The following is a 20949-nucleotide window of genomic DNA, read 5'->3' as shown; positions in this document are numbered from 1 at the left end:
AGAATGCTGCTCACCCACTGGCACTGGGCAGCCGTGGGGATAACGGTTTGACAAAGCTCCATCTCCAGTGCTGGCTGCCCAGCCTCAGTTCCCTGACTTGAAGGTCCACTTTGGTTAAAGGGGGTTCCTACTGTTTGTTTGATCTGGGCAGTTAACTATACCAGGCTGTTGGTCACTAGGATGGAGAACAGAAGCCACAGGGGACTGAGATGGTGGTTCCATTTTTGGTCCCTGGCTCACTTCAAGGGACTAGAAAGGGACAGAGGTTTGGGGCTTACGTTTTCACCCAAGCTTATAGCTGTTCCAGCCCTAGACTGGGGGGTAGAGCCTGCAACCCTTCTGTAGCCCCAAGCTCTGACCTCTTCTGTGATTAATGAGCTGACGATTCTGCATCGATAAGGAATTAACCTGGAGCCCCTACCCATCAATAGTCAGGAGTCCAGGTCCCGGCCTCACCTCCACCCGACAGTGCTCCAGGGCCCCTGAGCAGACCAACCCCACACTGCTTTACAAACCCGTAGCCAAGTCCTTTTCCGCACTGCGGCCAGGAATTAACCCCTTAACTGCCTCTGTTCATACCACCCCATCATCCACCACCCCTCCCTATACACATGCACAGAAGCAGCAGCTGTTTATACTGGTTTAATTCATGTCAAATGTAGTTTACAAAGGGAAAGGACAAGTACCTTTGTATAGAATATACAGACACAGCATCACACCATGGGGCCCACAAGAAGGGCAGGGGAGACAACACTTTTCCCTGGGAACAGCAGTCTAATCCCAGGAAAGGTTCTCTGCAGAAGGCTGGGTAGCCAGGAGCACCCTCATCCAGCCCCAATCTCAACCCCTGCTTCAGCTCGGTTCCCATTTCCTGTGCCTCCCCCCTCCCCCAACTCCTTATGAGGAGCCCCAGGAGCTAAGACTAAGGAGAGGATCATGTCCCTTGGGGCACGTGCCCCACGTCTGGGAGAAGAAATATACACCACTGAACACCGAGCACATGGGAGAGGGAAGAGAACCACGGGAGAGGGAGAGGGAGAGAGAGAGAGGCAGGCACCCCAAGAGGTGGATGGGCCGAGCCCCCAGCCAGCCCTGAACGAGGCACTGCTTCCAGGTGTTCTTAACAAAAGAAGAAAATCATACAACCAAAGGGCAGGGGACGGGGTAGAGGGTGAGGAGTTGTCCCATTTATACACAACATTGTAAACATACACGGTCTATATTACATGTGCTTCAGTCTGGTGTTTGCATGTCTGTCTGTCCGTCTGTCAGTCGGGGGAGGGCTGGATCTCAGGAGCCTTGCCTGGCTACTCCCCCTACCCCCACCTCCCTGCCCCACCCTGGGAACGGAACCTGGAACAGGTACGGTCCCCAATCACGGTGGGAGCCAGCAGGCAGGGCCTGGGCCTCAGCCTCCACTCTGGCTCGAGTCCTGTGTGTGCGCGCGTTCATGTGTGTGCGCGCGTTCATGTGTGTGCATGTATGTACACGGGGAACCTGTGTGTAAGTATGTACAAGGGGGGGTCACGTCACAGGCGGGGCAGGTGGGGCGCTCGAAGCAAGGCCTGCCTGGGGTGGCTAGCTCACAAGTAGATTCTCCGCAGGTCTCCGGGCGCTGTGATGGTGTTGCACTGAGGGCAGAGCTTCTTGGCACCCTGCAGGGAGAACAGGGAGGGCTCTGGTTATACCCTGTGCGGCACATTTGCTCGTGAGCCCCTGGGCCTGCAGCTGCATCTCCCCGAACCAGCTGTGTGCTGGGACCTTGGATCGGTCCTGCCCGCCTGCGCTGGGGAGGCATGGGCGGCCTCTGTGAGCAGGCAGGCACGCTCCTGTGTTGGGGAGACGCCAGGATCAAACCGGCTGGCCAGGCCCGCAGCGGGAGCCCCAGTAATGAGAACAAGGCTGGGTCCAGCTGTGGCTGCCGCGGCCCTAACGAGATTACACGCGGCCTTTGATCAGGACACAGAGCCCACGTCCGGGCCTTTTATTGCTGTCTCCGGGCGACATTTTAATGGCTGCTCCCGAGCGAAGAACAGGGGCAGGAGCAGAAGGAGCTTAGTAATGGGAGGGGGAGGGGCTGAGGCCCTGGTCCTGCTTACCCACACCCAGCCTCCTCCTGACCCGGGATCTCACTGCTATGCATCACACATGGGCCTGCTGGGGTGGGGGGATGGGGGAAGGGAGAAAGCAAGAGAACCCACGGGTGGGGAGAATTTAATAAACCTGGGCTGGGGGAGGAGAGAGGGTAGTGAGCTTGGGGGTGAACATCCTGGCTTCGGGCTGTGGGCTATGCTTCTGCTCCCCGGCTCCTCGCTCCTCCTCCCCCGAAGCAGGCTTAAGCACGAGCATGGACATCTGGGCAGTGCCCCAAATGGCCACCCACTCCCGACCCCCATGCCACTTCACCAGGGTCCGCAGCCAGCACTCCTCACAGTGCACATGCCAACACTGGATGGACGTTAGGGGCATCGAGTATGAGTCCTAGGGAGAAAATGGGCAGAGAAGGGAGGGGTCACTCGGAGGCTGTCCCACCCTCTGAAGGGCCCAGATCACAGGGCAGAGACCCTCTCCAACCCCCAGGGAGCACTGAAGCCTGAGCAAGGGCGCCCAAGGTTCCCTTCCTCTCACCATGCAGATGAGGCATTTGTAACGGTCCCCACGGGATAGCTGCCGCTCAAGTTCCCTGACCCGAGCCTTCAGGGCCTCAAACGTGGTCACAGCTGAATCTTCGGTGATTCTGCAAAGAGGATGGCATACCTGGGCAGGCAGCAGGCTGGCATCCCTAACCTGAACCTCCAGCCTACAACTCCCTTGAATTCCAGAATCGCATATATAGCTGTCTGCTAGACGCCCCACCCATATCCTCGATCCGCAAACTCCACATTCCAGAACTGCACTCCTCACCCTCCTTGCTCCTCCACCTCCGTCCTGGTGAATTTCTAAACCAGACACCCGGGAACCATTCTCAAACCACTTCTTCCCAGTCACTCCTCACATCCAAAATCTGTCATCTAGCTCCTAATATCTCTGGCATCTCCACTTCTTTCCATAGCTACCACCCCTAGTCCAGGTGCTCATGATTTCCTCTGTGGATTGTGCCACCAACCTGAATGGCCTCTCAGACTCCAGTCCCCTCATTCCATTCTGTTCTCCTAGCACCTAGAATTCTGCAAACCTGACTACTTCTAACATTTTAGTGTCTACCTCAGAATAAAGCTCCACCAAACTCTCCACAAGCTTACAACGGCCTCCTTGGGCCGGTCCCCGCCAGCCACATCCCTCAGTGCCCTGCCACGTACTTTATGCTCCATCCATGCCAAACTCCCGAGTTTCCCCACACACCCCACCATTTTTCACTCCACTGGCCTCTCAGCACTTTCTGCTTCTTCTGGATCACCCCAACCTCCTAACTCACTAGTCCCATCTCATCATTCAGGCCTAGTTCCCACCTCCTCCCAGAAGCCTTTTCCAAGCCCCCAGCCAGTACCCCAGTGGTGGCTGCCCCTTCTGTGTTCTTCCAGCCCCTGTACTGGACTTCACCACAGCAGTATAACCACAAATGTCTGTCACTGCTAGACTCACTTCCCTGAGGGCAAGCTGCTCACTACACCACTACACTCTGAACATTAGCCCCATACTAGGCACGTGAGTATGAATAAACATCTGCTGAAGAAATAGCTGGTCTAACCCCCAGGGAGAGTGAAGAATGTGGGGACTGATGAGGCCCCTAGGCTACAGTCCTAGCCTACCTCAAGGGCTCCTAGTTGCTTCTTCCTAGGCATGTCAGATGTCCTGTTGGTCCTCACCCCTAGTCCAAGCCCTGCACAAGGTCCCTACAACTTCCTGAAGACTCTCTGAGCTGCAGTACTGAACAGGGAATAGCTAGGACTATTCTAAAGAGTGATCCCTCCCACCTCTCCTAAAACAAGTCAACATGGAGAGGCTCAGAGGACGAAGAATGCTTCCTGGAGGTGTAGAAAAGATGGCACTGGAGACAGGCTTTAGGGAATAATAATGACAATAATACAAATAAAAGAGCTAAAATTTATTAAGCATTTACTAAATGTCAGGGATTGTACTGAGGGATTAAAAGTAATTATCTTATTTACACCTCACAAAAAACCCATGAGGAGATCCTAATACTCCTATTTTATATATGAAGAAAATAAGCACAGAAACATTAAGTACTGTCCAAGGTTCACAGAGTGGGGAAGATGGGATTCAAACCCTGGCAGACTGATTCTGTGATCAACCAGTAACTGTGTAAGTAACCACTACCCTACACTGGCTACACCCAGGAGGAGACAGGCCTCCAGGCTGAGGGAACAGTGGGAACCAAGGCCTAGCGGCCCTAGAGCCCCATCTGGCTGGAAGGCTCACTTCTGAGTAAGCAGAAGGTGCTACACTGGGAAAGGAGACTGTGTCCAAGAAGACCCCAGATGCCGCAATCAGAAAGGAAAGTTTATCTTACCGGCAATTTACAGGAAGTTGTTGAGAATTTGGAAGAGGGCTATAAAGGGTAAGAGCTGAGGTTTAAAGGGTGTATTCAATGAGCTGAGGTAGAATCACAGGGGTGGTGTGTGGGCAAGGACCATCTCCTAGGGTGGCCTGTCTTGCCAGCTTAGGGGAGACAGTTGGCCCAGAAAGCCTGAAAGCTTACAGGTAGTCTGTCCCTCCTGGGTGTAAGAGGTAATGGGGGGGGGCATGGGTAGGACGATGGGAAACATTTCATGGGCAGCAATGAACTTTGATCTCTGACCTTTCTCTTTTAGGGCACTAGCAGTGACACAGAATGTGACTTCCCGATGGCTGTGTCCCTATGTCAGGGATGCTCTAGATCCATCACTCCATGGGTCCATGATTCTTTCTGCCTTGCCCCTCTCCAGGGAAGCTGAGAAAGGCTCTGACTACAACTCCTCCTGGCATTGGCGGATTTCCTGGGAGCATCCATTCAACTTTCCAGCTCTGGAAAGCTTTTACCATCCCCTCCTTCCTCACAAGCGCTTGCACAGCTGGCTCCTCCCCCAGGCACTTTGCCCAATGCTCTATGTGCCATCCCCACCTGGACTGTTGGTAAGTTCCTGACAAGAAGACAAGGATGGGTAGCTGTGTTCCCTTCCTCTCCAAGGACCAGGCTGATCCTATGAGGTTATTTCAAAGATTGGGAAACCAAGGCCTGGAGCTGGGGGGCAGCCTACCCCCGAGTAGAAAACTAACTGTCAAGCCCCAAACCAGAGAATGATTTAGAGCTGGGAAGGCAAAAAGGATGGGGTCAGGAGAGAATGAAGCCATTTCCCACTTCCATCTCCAAAGGCTCCAAGGCCACATCCAATTCCAGAGCCCACCCTATCTTGGATTTGCTCGGCACATAACTGGCCTCTATTCTTTGCTCTGGTGAAATACCCAATCCTCCAGGCCCCTGACCCAGGTAGGTTGTGAGCTATTCCTGAGCCCCTCTAGGGTATGGGGTGGAGAATTTCTTGGAAGAAGCCATGTCTTCCTGCCTTTCTCCTTCCCTAGGTTGTGAAAAAGATCTAGGATGGGAACCCATGATGTGTACGGGGAAGAGAGACATCATGGGGACTGAAGGGCCCTAATCTTGGCAAATCCAGACCCAATGGAGATCTCTGCACATGACTGAGCCAGTCCCCAGCTCATCCCAGACAGCCCTGCCCACTGGTGCCTGTGCTCACACAGGTGGGACAGTCCCCAGCTCCCCCAGCCCTCAGCGGGTAGGACCTTCATGGATAGCCACTGGTTCTGGCCCTCACCTCCCCCTGGGCGCCATCCCTGATTAATGATCTTGTCTTTCTGATTTATGAGCAGCCCCTCCAGATGAGGGTGGGTGCCCCTTACGGCCCCGCCCGCCCCGCTCAGCTGGAGTAGGAGAGAATTATTAAATAAACATCCATACGTCATTCCTCCCCCCCACCCCAAGCTGGTTGCGCCGAACCCGTGCGGCCCGCTCTGGCGCTGACATGGAGCAGCTGCGGTGATTCATGGGCAGCTGGGCCCCGCGCTGCGGCCCATACATCATGCCAGCAGCACTCACGGCCCTGGCCGAGATAAACTGATCAACCACAACGGGCTGGAATGAATTTATGACAACACAAAATGGAGGGAAACAAATGGGAGGTGACCCTGGGCCACCGACCCGGCCCTGCACCGGCCTGCAATCCACTCTCCTGGCAGAAGGCAAGATGGAACACTGGCCCTGGAATGAAGAGGCTGCCTTTTAACCCTGGGCAACCTAGCCTCGAGAGGAGGGAGGGGCGGTTGTGAGGAGTTAGGCAATGGCCAATGGCAGCAGCCCAGGCAGCCAGAACTGGACAATGCCACCTCCTGGGGCCAGAACTAGCCTTGCCTGGGCTTCTGGAAAGGCAGTAAGGTGCCCTGCTTATTTCAAATCCTGGTGGCTCCTGAGGATCCAGGCCAGGGGGTTGCCCAACCCTGGGAGAAGTGCTAACGGATCCCCTTTTCCCCTGCCTGAGAACACAGGCCAAAAATTCCTACCAGAAGTGATGAGACCCAATACTCCTGCCTAAAACCCACTGCAAGTGCCACCCGGGACAAGAAAAATGAAACCAATTTAGCTCCCGATTAAGAAACAGAAACTGGAGATGAATCAAGTGTGCTGGCTAGGCTGGGCAGCCATACATCACATTCCCGGGGCGGAGGCCTCTGCAGTGGGCAGGCAGGCAGGCAGGCTGACTGCTCCTCCTTCCACCAAGGCTCCCAGGGCCTGGGCCCAGCGATCAATTCACAGAGGCATGCTCAGCACCAGCTGGGCCCCACCGCCGGCTGTGTGCCCAGGGCAGCAGGCCTTCCTGGTAGCAAAGGGCCCCTTGCCCTCCAACTGAGCTGTGGTTCACTGGGCCTCCCTCCTGGCCAAACACTCACTTCTCGATGTCACTGTTCTTGCAGGTCTTCTGCATGGCCTCCTGCTTGCTGCTCTCACCGTTGCTGGTAGATGGCATCTCTGCTGGGACAGAGAGGCAACTCACACTCTGGCCAGACTGAGCAGCACAGGTGAGGGGTTGGGCTTGAGGCAGTCACTACCACCCCCCATCACTCCTAACCTGCATCAGGACTTACCGTCACTGGCCCATTTAGAGAACTCAGGTGTGATGCGTGTGCTGGGAGGGCCACCACTAGAGGAAAGGAAGAAGAACGAAGTGAGCCCTGAAGGCAGGCAGGATAACCCTGAGGGCGGGTACTGGGTTGACACCCTACTCAGGGCTTCCCATCCCTCTAACCCACCCGCCCAAGCCTGTGCCCACACTTGCTTTAGGACTGCGCCCCGGAGTGCCTCTCTCTCCTTGGCTTCACCGGGCTCCTCGCCTGTGCAGGGGATGACGTCGGCCTCCGTGTATCTGGCATGGTGGTCAAGGACAATGGATCCTAGTTTGCGGTGGGCCATGAGGGTTGAATCCTCAGGAGGGCTCCCCCGGCCTAAGCTGAGACACTGACCCTCGGGCGTGGTGTGGATGAGTGACCAGAGGTGCTCGCTACTTTTCTTATTCCCTTTGGACTGTCCCACCAGCCCCACCTTGTCCCGCAGTGCCCCAAGGATACTGTGGTTTCCCATACTCCAGAGTGTCATCCCCATCCACATCCAAGTCAGCATCACTGTCTGGATTCTCTTTGCCGCTGCACATGACGAAGCCAGAGCCTGTGGGAAGCAGGATATGAGGAGGGCCTGGGGCCAGCAAGACGAGTCCAAGGGTACCCCTTCTGTTTCCCTAGGTACGGCTCAGGTTTGGGGCTAGGTAAGGCCAATCAGAAACGTGGGCTTGGGATATAGAGAGCCAAGAAACTTGGGTGCTCTTGACTCTGACATTTCAGGCCTTTTCACTCTGCGTACCTCAGCCATCTCTGCACTGCCATCTGCTCCAAGTGGTCTCTGCTTATAAACTAGCCCATTCATACACTAGGTCAGGTCCTCAGGAGACACCTAGTCTAGGCATGCTGAACACCTGTCTTCCAGGTCTAAGAGCAGGAAGAAGACAGAGACACTCAGGTCTACAAGGCCACCCCCACCCAGGACCTGGGCATCCCGTGTCCTATGGTCCAGCCTGACAAGTCTACCAGAAGGGAGAGTAGGCTGGCAAAGGCCCATCAGAGCCATAAAGCGGGACCCCCAGCCAACGTCCTGGTTTTGGCTGTCAGGTCCTTGCCAGCAAAAACACCAGGCAGCTGTTCAAATATTTGGTGTCTGAAGTGCCTGACATTAATTATTCATCCCAACCTCACTCAGCCCAGATTCCTGGACAAGTGCAGTTATAAAGGGATTAAGAAGGTATGGCTTAAGGAGGACAAGCATGCACACCTGCTTCTCAAAGCAGTCCATGGAGGCAAGCAGGTGGGCGGAGGCAGGGCCAAGGGCCGGGCAGGTAGCTGACCTCACGGAGGTGCATGTGGCACAGCCACAGGCACTCTCGGCCAGTGGTGGCGGTGGTGATGTAAGGCGCTGAGTTGCTGAAGCTACTCCAGGCCCGCTCACCTGCCATGTGGTCTGACTCCCAGGACCACCCTTCCTGATGGCCCAGGGCCAGTGACCACAAAGCTGCTTCTCCCTCCCTGCCCATGTCTTCTCCCAGTGGTCCCTGTCTCAGACCACATCTCATGAGCCAGTGGAACAGCCCTGCCGGGGACAAAAGGGGCTGAAAGCGATGGGATCTGGGTTGAGTGGAATCAGAGGTGTGAAGCAGTTCAGGGCTCTGCCCGATGATCTCAGAAATTTCTTGTTCATTCTTCCCTCTTCCAGGGTCTTAACACGCTCATCAGGGCAACAGACATGTAACGGGTTGTCATGCCTCTCGCCTGTTCCTTCACCCGGTCACCTTAGAGCTCCGACCCTTCTTTTCCCTGCTCCAGCAGTGTCTGCAGCTCCCCTCTGCACGCACGACCAAGTCCCAGCTCCTCAGTTAGACCCGCTAAGCTCCAGATGCCCCCACTTCTCCACCTTCCCTCCTTCTCTCATTTCACTCCATAAGCTCCACATATACGGATAGACTACTTACTGCATCACAAACGTCACCGTGTCCTGCTCATGCTCTCCCCTCCATCTGGAATGTTCTCCACCTTTCAAGCCCATTTCGAAAGCACTTTCTTCCTGATCCTTCTCCCTCCTACACCTCTGGTCTCTGGTCTCACAAAGGTTCCACCCATCCCAGAGGTAAGCAGCACCAGGGAAAGAGAGAGGCCAGGCACTGCCCAGGCTCCACCCCTCCCTGCCAGTCCTCATCTGCCCTCCACAATCAGGCACCAACAAACTCGAGGCAGCAGGCAGGTCAGCAGTGGGGCCATTAAGCTGAGAAAACACCAAGTTACAGCTCTGTCTACTGTTCACAGCCAAGTGTCCTGACAAGCAATTCCCGCCTTGTGGGTGAATGGCACCTCTATAAACCCTCTGACAGTTTGGGAGACAAACTCCGCCATCAATCAGAATGTAGCCGTCAGGTTCACTTACAGCCTGCGCCTCCCGAGCTCTGCCAACCTCCCTCCCCCAAGTACACGCAGCTCAGCAGTCAGCCTCACATCCTTGGCTTAGCCAGGGCCTGCCCGGTCCTGCCCAGCCCTGCCTTTTGGGTGGGCGAGAAGCAAAGCCGAGAATCCTGGCACCACTCCTCAGCCCAGTATGGCTCCCTTGGCAAAGCTGAGAAAACGGGACACCGCCAAACTGCTAGGAAAAGTCCTAGCTTCTCAACACATAAAGCAGCCCAGTGGCCGAAGTCCTTATCTCTGCAGTCTCATTGCCTACCAGGCCTGGACCATGTCTCGTACTCGAGTGGAACATAGCTATTGTGGTTTCCCAAGTCCTGCATGTTTTCTCATGCCCCCATGCCTTTGTACTTCCTGTTCTCTCTGCCTAGAAACATCTCCCTCTTGGTCTACAGAACAAATTCCTACTCGCTCTGTGAGTCTGACTCTTCTCGATCATGCCTTCTATTCATAGTGCCTACACATGGTAGTTGCTCTATAAATACTTCCTGAATGAACTCACCTCAACATTCTCTCAGCCTTTATCGAACTCACCCTCTGCCTGGCTTGACACTGAGGACAGTGTTTCCAGATCTGATTCCTATCCTCAAGGTGCTGAGTGTGGACGAGACGTCCCCAGACATTTCTACATAGGGGTCCCTTCCGTGGCGTCCATCCAGGCTCCTGTGCAACTCCAAAATCATATTTATTACCATGTATTGTCACTGTCCCTTACCAGAATGAAAGCCCAAGTCTGTGATCTCAGCATCATCCAGCACAGAGCTGGCCAGGCTCACAGCAGGTGCCATACAACACACCCAAGCAGTAATGGCTTAATGCCAACAATGCTGTTCTATTAGGTCCTGGGAGCCCTGTGCCAGAAGGAAGGCCAAGGCCTGATTAGCTGGTGGCCTGGAGAAACCTCTCAGGCCACAACCCTCCCTCTCAGACCCCAGCTCTCAGGTGAGCCGCGACCTTCTGCTCCCTTGACCAACCTGGCAGGATGGAGAGCACAACACACCCTGTTTGCCAAGGAAAAGGCCTCTCTCTGGTCTGAGCAGTTTCCTCTGACCCTGACGCCATCCCCCGGCAGAGACAGATGTTGGGAACCTCTCCCTACCCCCACAGGTGTTCACAACAGGCTGCCGCCACCAATTTCACTCTTGTGCTGCCCCAGCCAGCTCCAACCTCCTTCCCAGCACATTAAACTTTATTTTCTTAATGAAATGTCACTTGCTAACTTCTGGCAGAATTATAATAAAAAGAAACGGCCATAAAGCCATTTTATGCAGACAGCGCCCCTGCCAGCTTGCGCCCCCCACCCTGCTTTGAGAAGAAGGCTCCACAGTCATTTTATGTTCTCAGCTGCTGGAACATCCCAAGCCAGTACTCAGAGGCAAGATGGCACAGAGTACTCCTTTGCAAGCCTCTGGCTCCTGTTCTGTGTAGCTCCGGGGATAACAGGCAAGCTGCCACTCCTGATGCTACTATCCAGGGAAGGGACTCTGCCCCTGGGACCTGCAAGATGACCCAGAGTATCCTTTAGTCAGCAGGGGGGCCACCTTGCTGAGGCTCAGCCCCACTGTATTGTGGCACAAAGGGCTGGGCTGCTGCCCACAGGCAGACTAAGCCTGAGAGTCAGTGATGCTCAGCAGTGGGGGCCTGGTCCTGGGAGGACGGGCGGTGCAAAAAACCTCTTCCCTCCAACTGGACACTAGCAATAGAAAGGGAGAGGGTTAAGTGCATATATGATAAGCAAAGCCTAAATTTTATAAAAACGACCCCCCTCGCATAAACTCCTTTTTCCTTAGGTCAAAGAGAGAGAGAGAGAAAAATCAGCGTTAATTTGATCAATTGATCAGATAATCGATTGAGAAACTGGAGATGCCCGCTTACTGGGACATGAAACCACAAAAAAGGAGCCATCAATTTCCTCACCTGCTGCTCCCAACAAAACCAGAGCCCAGGGAGAAAGGAGTCCTGGGGTCTCTGGAGGCCTGTGCTCTCCAAAGGTGTGGTTTGGGGGGGGGGGTGCAGAGCAGCAGCTTCCGGAGAGTTTTACACTGGAATTAGTTACAGATGCAGTTACGGTGTCTTGTGTAAACGCCATCGATTGGGGAGCTGACAGTCTGGGGAGCTGCGATGCGGGACAATCAATCGGCCTGCAGTGTCACCTGCCACCTCGCTGAACAGTTGACAATGCAATTATCCAGTGTGGAGGCAGGGAGTTGGCGTGTGTCAAACGCACTTAGCCACTTTCCGGGCCTCCTCGATAACGTGTTTCACTGCCTCACGTCAGGAGAGACGCAGAGAGACAGACGCCGTTTAAAACCATTGATACTTCCTCCTTCTGCCTGTACTCCCCGTCCCAGCTTAACAATTGGGTTCCAAAAGGCGATTAAATCCCGTCAGTTGCCACAGAAGGTGCTCTGCTCCTTGCCACCTCTCCTCGCCCCTCCCAGCAGGCAACAGTTATAACTAAAGGTGTTAAGGAGGTAGAAGGCGGCAGCCCTAACGCTCTCCATTCCGACACTGCCCGCAGCAGTCGGCTGTTCCAACACCTGTCACTGACTGCACCCGGCAGCAGGGCTGTGCTGGGGGACATTTTTAGCATCTGGGGCTCCCATCTTTTGGAAACCAACATGGCAAAGGAGGCAGCAGCTACGGCCAGGCCAATTTCTCCATGCCCCTGGGCTCAGAACACTTCTCAACCCCTTGGCCCATAATCTGGAGCTGAAGTTTTATCAAGCAACAGCCAGTTTAAAAGACCTGTGCCAGGGCTTCCCTGGTGGCGCAGTGGTTGGGAGTCCGCCTGCCGATGCAGGGGACGCGGGTTCGTGCCCCGGTCCGGGAGGATCCCACATGCCGCGGAGCGGCTGGGCCCGTGAGCCATGGCCGCTGAGGCTGTGCGTCCGGAGCCTGTGCTCCGCAACGGGAGAGGCCACAGCAGTGAGAGGCCCGCGTACCGCAAAAAAAAAAAAAAAAAAAAAAAAAAGACCTGTGCCACAGCTGCCCTGTCCTCTCCATGGCATCTCATCCCAGGCCACATGGAAACAGCCTAAATCCAAGGCAAGAACTCGAGAAAGATGCAGTCGCTAGGCCAGGATTGGGGCAGGGCAGAGGCCCTGGACAGTGGGTTCTCTTAGTATCACCCCTGTCCAACACCTGTTTGATTCAAAGGGGCTCAGTGCTGGATTCCAGGGATGCATTTCCCTCCAGGGCTCAAAGATGGGAGTTCCAGCACCTTCCACTTCCTGTGCCGCCTCCTGGGAAATCCCTCCATCTCGCCACTCATGTGCCCACCACATCACTGTGACCTTATCTGAGGCCAACCATTCCATATTCTCTCTCCAGCCTGTCCATTCCGATATGATGAGCTCCAGGCTCCCCCAATCCAGCTGGGTGGACTTTCACTGGCAACCAAAACAGGAGGGACCAAAGCTCCCACCACAAGTCTCTTCTCCGGGACCCAGGAGCTGGTGACAGGCAATGAGGAGAGCTGGGGCTCATTCATCACGTACCTCCTTTGACTATAGGCAGGAGCCGGTTTGTCCCCAAGGGCTATATAATTAGGTTTCCGCTGTGGCCCAGCCTAGAGGTCCCTTGCTCTGCCCAGGGCTGGCATGGGGCACCAGAAGAGCGTCTTTCTTCCCTAACTGTTGAGCTCTTTTAGGGGAATGTTGGTGCAGTACTAGGGTCCATGTGCTGCCCTTTATGCAATTATTAACTCTGGGTGGGGAGAAACAGCACTAGCAGGTTAGCAAACCTAAGGTTCAGAGAGGACAATCAACAGCTTAGGCACGCAGCCCAGGGTGTCTGCAAGAACTGAGAAGGCCAGAGCGTTTCCTAGTCACTGGAAGTTTCTTCCAAACTACTCTCTTGAAAACTTTCTCTCTTCCTTCAGACTCTTAAAGATCCACTTCCAGCTGGACCTATCTCAGTGCTTACCTGTTCTGTCTGGTCCTTCGCTTTGTCCTAAGATACCAATTCCAAGTACTCCCAGGCCTAAGCAATCTGGGCCTCACCCTCAGTAACCACAGGCCCCATCTCCAAGGCCCATTCCCCTCAGCCAAGTGTCCCACCAAAACCTCTTGCTTGTTCACTGGTTCCACGGCAGAATACATTCAAGGAAACCGATTTGCTCCACCAGACCAGCTCCCAGTGGGCCTGGTGGGAAGCTGTGCTGAGGATGATGAAGGGGTCCTGGTCTGGGAGGAGGGATAGGAGTTGATCGGATACAGGAACTTATCTGCAATTCTTTCATATCTAACAAGGACAGCAATCTCTGTTGTCAGCATGCACGGCTCGGCTTAAATGGGCCTCACCACTCGCCTGCTCATCCTGCCTCTGCTCCCTCTCTCTGAAGTCGGCTGGGCAGCTTCTTCAGCCAGCGTTATCACTCCCTCTAACCGGTCTTGGCAGGCAATCTAATTCCTCCTGAAAAGGTCACCGCCATTTTAACTGCCTTTCAATCACATTAAGCACGCGCTGCCCGGCTTGCGGCCCAGCCCGCCCGGCGGGCGATCAATGCGCTACACTGACACCAGCCCGCCTGGCGGGGCCACACCCAACCCCCCAAGAGTTGGGGCCTATCGGTCCTGGCCAAGGAGGGTAGACTGACAGATGGCCAGCTCCTGCAGACAGGGTTTCGGGGGCAGAGGCGGTCAGGATCAGACAGGGCCTCCTTTGATAGCACCCCCCACCGAGGAGCCTCAGCCTCCTCCGCTCCACTGCGCCCTGCTCTCTGCCTCGTGGCCCCTGCTGATCTCGCTGTAAAACAGCCTTTCAAGTCTGCCTGTCTTTTGACTGCACTAAGCTGTTTAAGAGGCGGCAGCAGCTTCTATCAGGAAAGCCGGAGCAATTCTCTGCAGATAAAGGCACCTCCGGCCCCCGTTCCCTCTTCAAGTCTCACTCTCATTCTCGCTCTCCAAATCGCTCAAAGAAAAGCCCCCTTTGAACTCCTCTCAGGAATTCTTGAAAAGAACAACCTCACAGTGTAAACACTCAGGGAAAACTGACACCCGCCCATAGGGCTGAAGAGCCCCTCACACCCGCTCTGCAAGTGCGTCCCAGCGCCTGGGAAATACTTGGTTGTAGCAGCAGGTCCCATGCAGCTTCATCCCCCTAAGCCCTGTCTGGTGCCCAGAAGCCACCAGGTCCAGTTCTGTGCCAAGAAACCTGACGAAAAACTTGCGGCAGTAATGGAAGATACGAAAATCTGCAGCCACCCAACAGAGCGAACCCAGAGCGGCATCCTGGAACTGCCCCTGAAGAGACACCTGTGTGTACAAGTCACTGGACGTTGGGCTTTGCTGCTCATCTTCCCTGGGTCTCAGACACTCGGAAACTCCAGGATAGGACCAGAGTGAAATGGCAAACGGACATCCTCCCAGCTCAGCGCTCAGGCTCGGGAAATGGTCTGGCCTGATTAACCTTCCTGATTTACACTTTGGCTTGTCCCAAACGCGTGGGCAATATGAGAGAAGCCCAGAAGCGTAACGCCACACCTGGGCTCGTGGCCCCTTCATGTAGCCAGTCTGCCCTGGATGGCACTGTGGGGACCGCTCCTCAGCACCAGCCTGAGAAGCACTGCTCCAGTGAGGCAGAGACCCTCCTCCCAGCTGCTGTGAGATTCCCCAGGGACCAGACACAGCAATACTCCCAAGGGTGCTGCCCAGAGAACTGGAGGCAGATGGGAAGCAGACTGGCTCACTTAATGACCACAAGCTGCAGTGCCAGCTGTGCCTGTGCACAGAAAGACAGAAGAGCTGGAGGCTGACAGCTCCCCCTTTGCCCTGCCCAAGGCAGAAGGCTTTGACAAGAGGACACCGACCCTGGGCACCTACCAGTCTGCTCTTTGACCTGGTGGGGGTGGGGGACTTCCACTGGGCCAAGCTATGTCTCTCCAAGGAGCCAAGTAGGAGTGGGGCTGGGCAGGGTCCTGCAGAGTCCTCTGCAGCAGCAGGGGAGAGTCCCAGGGAAGCAGGGAGCAGCTGGGCACAGGCCCCTTGCTTCAGGGTAGAGGGCGCCCAGGGAGAAGAGATGGGATCAGAGCTAAAATTAGATTCACCAGTGAAGCTCATGGGAGGTCAAATTTTGCCATAACTCACTCTCTCCTCTGTAACTGATTTCCCTGACATGGGGCCGAGGAGGAGGAGCGGGGCGGGGGGGGGGGATCCAATGTGTTTGCCTGGAAGCCCTCGGGGCCCCCAGTGCTGGAGGTGTACAGCAGGTTGCTGGATTCTCATTTATCAGCCTTAAGAGGGATGGAGTGATAAATGCATAACCGTCCCTTTAATATTTTATGCAGGTGCTAACGTGGCTTGGCTGTCACCTTCAATGCATCACCCGAGGCTGAGAGACCCCCTCGTCACTCCTAGCTTGCAGCCTCACAGTTCCATTTCCCCACCCAAATACATCCATTTTAATATGCACATCACAGGCAGGCAGCACGGTCACAAAGGAGCCCCACCAGCAGCAGCTCGCACGTGGTGGAATGACCAGCCACCAGCCCTGGCCTCTTGGCTCCCAACAGATGGATACCCAGCAGAGGCCTGGCCACCAGAGTGCCACTGCTTATGTGTCAGCTGCTTGTACCTCGGAAACCACCTTCCAGGAGAGTGGTGGCCCGTATCCGCTTCTGCCCGCACCACTCATACTCCTCAAAGCGGTTGCTGTTCTCATGCTCGATGTCCACGGCATCATCCTCAGCCATGCAGGAGCCTTCCCTCTGTGAAGAGCAGAGCAGGATCATGCGGGTCCCAGGCCATCCCTACCTGCTCCCCAGGGCCTGCAAGGAAGGCACAGCCCTAGCCCCAAGCTGCAGTGTGCCCCACAGGCCCCCAGCTCTAGGGCTCCTTTGAAGTAAACCAATCTAGAGGTCAAAGACCTGGGCTTTTCCCCAATAGTTTTCCACTGGAGCCCCAGGGGAGGAGTGGGAGAGCAAAAGCAAAGGAAGAGAGCAAAGAACAGAGAGTAAGAAGCTGCTGAGACCACAGGGAGACCCCAAGAGCCCACAGATCTGGAGGCAGTCAGCAGCTAGTGTCAGGGGAAGGAGGGGAGGGGAGGGGAGGGGAGGTAGGTGGTGATGGCCCCTCTACCTTAGAAAGGCAATGCTCCACATGCCTACTCATCTCCTGCTCCGATCCTGCCAGGGGGCGGCTGCACAGGGGACATACCTGCCCTTCATCTTGCTTCCTCCGTTTCATTTTCCCAATCCGAGCTGCATGGAGAAACCGAAAACAAAGCATAGAACAGGCAGACGGTCACTGTAGTTCCCAAGGTCCCAGTGGAGCTGACACATCCTGACCTCCTGCCAGCCATTAGCCCTTTTGTTCAGTGCCTCATCTGGCCCTCATCATGCAGCACCTTCGGCTCCTTTGGGGACTGGACCTTGCCAAGAGCACCTGGGGAGGAGATTGGTGCTAGGCCAGCGAAGTGTCCACTCTTTGGCCACAGCTGGCTCAAGCTCAACCCTTACCTTCCTACCTGCAGTGCTCAATGAATCCAGTGAGCAAAGATGCTCTCCTTGGCACTTGCTATGTGTCTCCCCAGAAGGCCAAGACCATAGGCTCTTCTAGAGTCAAGAAGCATAACTTTAGAGAACATTTCTTGGCTAGAATCCAAGGTCCCTCCAGGGGCCTGATTTGGCCTGCTGTTAATTTATCAGTTAAAACCCCTTTGTTCCTGGGCCAAGAGCCCTGAGGTACAGACCTTAGTGTCCTATGTCGAATTACCCCAGTGAGAATTTCTCTCATGTCCACTGGTCCCATTTTACAGAAGAGGAGACTGAGGCCCAGTCATAAAGGTATAGAGGATCTGAGTCAGACAGCCCAGATACCTTGAGAGGGTAGCCCTTACTGTGCCTACCCAAACCTGTTCCATCATTTCTAATCAGTGCAGAGGGCTCCCTGCCATGCTGCCCCGCAGGGGGCTCAATTCCAAAGTGCACGCTGCAAGCCCACAGCACTGCTAATTAATGCCGAGATACAATCATTTCTAATTAGCTCACTAATCCCTCTCTGCAGCCCTCCTGTCACTGAAGCAGGAAGGGGTCAAAACAAGGGACTCTGTTCCCTCTATCCCCTCCTGTGATGCAACAGTAGAAGTAGAGCTAGCCACTCTGAGACCAGACTGACTGGGGTGGGGGTAGGGGTGGAGCCAGCCAAGGAGGGAAGAGTTCCCCACTGCAAGGCCAGAAAGAACTTCCTGTGGATACTGACCCTGGTGGAAAGCTCATCAGTGCAGTTTAGGGAGCGAGACACAGGTGAAAGGTGATGCAGGTGAGAGTCGGTAAGTTACAGTTTAGAGCTTCAATTGTGTGTAAGGTTCAGAGCCAAATACCTTATACAAGGTAGCTCATTTTATTCTGTCAAGAAACTAGGTTGTATTATCCATTTTAACAGAAAAAGATAGTCAAGGCAGTTGTCCAGGTAGCTAAAAAGTGGCAAAGGCAGCATAGGAAACCAGGCCTGACTCCACAGCTTAGAAGGCTCTCCTGTCCCAAGAGTGCCCCCAACTGACCAGCATCAACAAAGATTGATCCTGTGAGTGTGCTAGGTCAGCAAGAATATGCACTTGGGGCTCCTGCCTGTTGAGGGTCTGAGGCAAGGAGCTACTCCAACCCTAAAACAGAGTAGCCCTAGAAAGAGCCAAATCAACAAGAAAGCCACCATCCCACCAGGACTGAGCATGGAGTCTGAGAAACCGTGGTCTGCAGCCTGGCCTGTCTCTTCAATTTCCTGTGCTCTCACTATAGGAGACGTGACTATGTTCTGGTGCCCGGCTTGATTTTGTGGACAAAGATCTAGACTCCTTCACCTTGACTTCCCTAACCCTTGGACTCTCAGGCTTGGGCCATCTTGACACTCTAGAGCAGGGGTCCCCAACCCCCAAGCCAAGGACCAGTACCAGTCCATGGCCTGTTAGGAACCAGGCCACACAGCAGGAGGTGAGCGGTGGGTGAGCGAGGGAGGCTTCATCTGTATTTACAGCCGCTCCCCATTGGTCGAATTATGGCTTGAGCTCCGCCTCCTGTCAGATCAGCGGCAGTACTAGATTCTCACAGAAGCGCAAACCCTACTGTGAACTGCGCATGCGAGGGATCTAGGTTGCGCGCTCCTTATGAGAATCTAATGTCTATGATCTGAGGTGGAGCTGAGGTGGTCCCATCACTCCCAGATGGGACCATCTAGTTGCAGGAAAACAAGCTCAGAGCTCCCACTGATTCTGCATTATGGTGAGTTGTGTAATTACTTCATTATATGTTACAGTGCAATAGTAATAGAAATAAAGTGCACAGTAAATGTAAGGCGCTTGAATCATCCTGAAACCATCCTTCCCCCCCACCCCCGCCCCAGTCTGTGGAAAAATTGTCTTTCACAAAACCAGTCCCTGGTGTCAAAAAGGTTGGGGACCACTGCTCTAGAGCCAGGGCTAGGATGGAGAAGGGATGCTAGATATCAGAAAGGCATTGAGCAAGGTACCCTGAGACTTCTAGAAGCCTGTATGGAGCAGTGTGCCATTACAAAGGTTCCTCCCCTACCCGGCCTAAAGCTCAAGGGAGTGCCTCTCTGGTAAGAAGGAGACTATGACAGACACTGATAATTGAATAAAGGAATGAATCTCATAGGACTGCCAAGGAAGGCATGATACTGGATGCTCTCCTTGCCCAGGCCACCCATGCCAGAAAATTCCTTGTAGTCCCAGGAAAGTCCCTGATGGACTGGACATCACCTGGAAATTCTCAGATAAGCAATTCAGGTTTGATTATTTTCTTGCCATTCATCTTCTAAGTCCTGAACTAAGCTTACTAAAACATGATAGGGAAAGTTTGCTCCCTACCTAGAGGCTTCCACTGAGTAGGACAAGTCAAAGTATTGCCAAGGAGGTAGCATGGCATGGTCCAAGAAGCACAGGCTCTGGAGGTAAACAAACCAGTTCAAACCATGGCTCAGTTACAACCCAGCTGTGTGGTTCTAAACAAATCACCTTCACCTCTCCCAGCCTCAGTTTCCTCATCTACAAAATGTGTGTTAACACTCCCTCTCAGTTATGATTAAGGTCCTTGACATGGTGCCGGCTCATGATAAATGCTCTCCTTTTCCCAGTCTGGGGCTCAGCCTCCCAGCAGAAACCAAGTGGCAGGAACTGGGGATCTTGAACATCCATGGCCTCACTCACCAGTTGGCCTAGAGACCCCCAAGGCCCTTACAGACAACCCCCATATATACCACACCCTAGCCAGCACAAAAAACTAGATCATTCAATTGTGTTCAGCAATAGGAATGTTCCAGAGGTTTGAATCCAAAAGGGGCGCGGGGCGGGGGGGCGGATGGTGGCCTGCCAGGTAGTACATACACAGGAGTGCTTTCAGAGAAGGCCTCTAAGAGCTGTCGAGCCCACGCTGATCACCTTTGTGAAATGTGGGCCGACTGATAACTCAAAAAGCCCTGGGATGAGTTAGTTCCTGTTGCCGTGGGAACTCCAGATCTCACTGCATTGTCAAGTCTCAGCAGAGAGGCTGTATTCACACTACTGGGCACTGATTAAAAACTGGAAGAAAAACATTCTCAGCGCCCTGCCGGCTTGTACAGTGAGGTCCCAGCAGTTTGCAAATTCAAAACTGAGCTCCCGCGTGGAATTGTGTGGCTTGTTTCTCATTCTCTGGCACTTACTGACCCCCAGGGTTCTTCAAGGCCTAGAGAGGCTCACGCAAGAGCTGGGGACCATAACCTCCACTAGACAGATGGAGAAACTGAGGGCAGCCGCCTTGGTCAGCATATACTCAGGCGCTGTGACTGTGAAGAAGCCAGTGGGCCCTAATATCGAAGAGACCCAGGGAAGTCAAGAACTGCAGGCAGTGAGGGAGGGAGGAGGCCGGGGGTGGGGCGGAGGGAGGGGCCGCGCAAGACTCACCATTCAGTCGGGTCTGCCGGTTGGCTCGCACTCGCAAGAAGGTCTGGGAAAAGATCCCGGGCAAATGCAAAAAAGAGAAGAGAGCGTCAGCGCGGCCTGGAGTCCCGACCCCTGCCCCAGCCCCAGCCCCAGCCCCAGCCCCCGGTCCACACCTGCCCCGCCCCAAACAGCCCGTAAACAAACCTACTTCCTCCCTCCCGCCGGCCCCCCTGCTCCGCCGGCCGCTCCGGGCCTTCGGCATAGCCGCCGGAGGCTGCTCTAGCGGGACCCCGTGGCCGCCGCGCGGTGCCGCCCCAGCCCCGGCCTCCGGCGCTCCGGGCCCCGCGGCCGCCCGGCCGGCGAGGGCGGCGATGCGGGCGGATTCCCCCCGGCTGCCCGGCGGCGGCGGCACTTCAGCTCCCAGCGGCGGCGGCGGCCATGTTGGCCTTGATCACGTGACTCGCTGCCGTCGCGCGCCGGGGGTGAAAGTTCAAGAAGTGGTGGGGGCTGCCGGACCGGGACCAGGAAACAGCGGTTCGCACTCCGGCCGCAACACGCTGAGGCCGCCCT

The 20949-nt window shown here is 54.9% G+C and overlaps 1 protein-coding gene across 3 annotated transcripts in view; it reads right to left on the bottom strand.

The window, feature by feature from the left end:
• Positions 1-629: 629 nt before the first annotated feature.
• RNF220 (ring finger protein 220) overlaps positions 630-20949 on the bottom strand; it is a 217733-nt gene continuing 197413 nt past the window's right edge. The window contains exons 1-11 of one of the 3 annotated variants that reach the window (XM_060089691.1): positions 20588-20886; positions 20401-20443; positions 16584-16705; positions 16081-16213; positions 7576-7672; positions 7287-7373; positions 7096-7151; positions 6901-6979; positions 2629-2737; positions 2407-2481; positions 630-1655 (exon numbers count right to left, since the gene is read on the bottom strand). In XM_060089691.1, the coding sequence (XP_059945674.1) occupies positions 1584-1655; positions 2407-2481; positions 2629-2737; positions 6901-6979; positions 7096-7151; positions 7287-7373; positions 7576-7672; positions 16081-16213; positions 16584-16705; positions 20401-20443; positions 20588-20641 (927 nt within the window). In that variant the 5' untranslated portion in view covers positions 20642-20886 and the 3' untranslated portion in view covers positions 630-1583. Of the gene's footprint in view, positions 1656-2406; positions 2482-2628; positions 2738-6900; positions 6980-7095; positions 7152-7286; positions 7374-7575; positions 7673-16080; positions 16214-16583; positions 16706-20400; positions 20444-20587; positions 20887-20949 lie in introns of those variants that run through there. The other 2 variants (XM_060089689.1, XM_060089690.1) reach the window with 2 other exon arrangements.

Source organism: Mesoplodon densirostris, chromosome 2 (assembly GCF_025265405.1).
Source record: "Mesoplodon densirostris isolate mMesDen1 chromosome 2, mMesDen1 primary haplotype, whole genome shotgun sequence".
Taxonomy (NCBI): Eukaryota; Metazoa; Chordata; class Mammalia; order Artiodactyla; family Ziphiidae; genus Mesoplodon; species Mesoplodon densirostris.
This window is presented reverse-complemented; position numbering and strand designations above follow the sequence as displayed.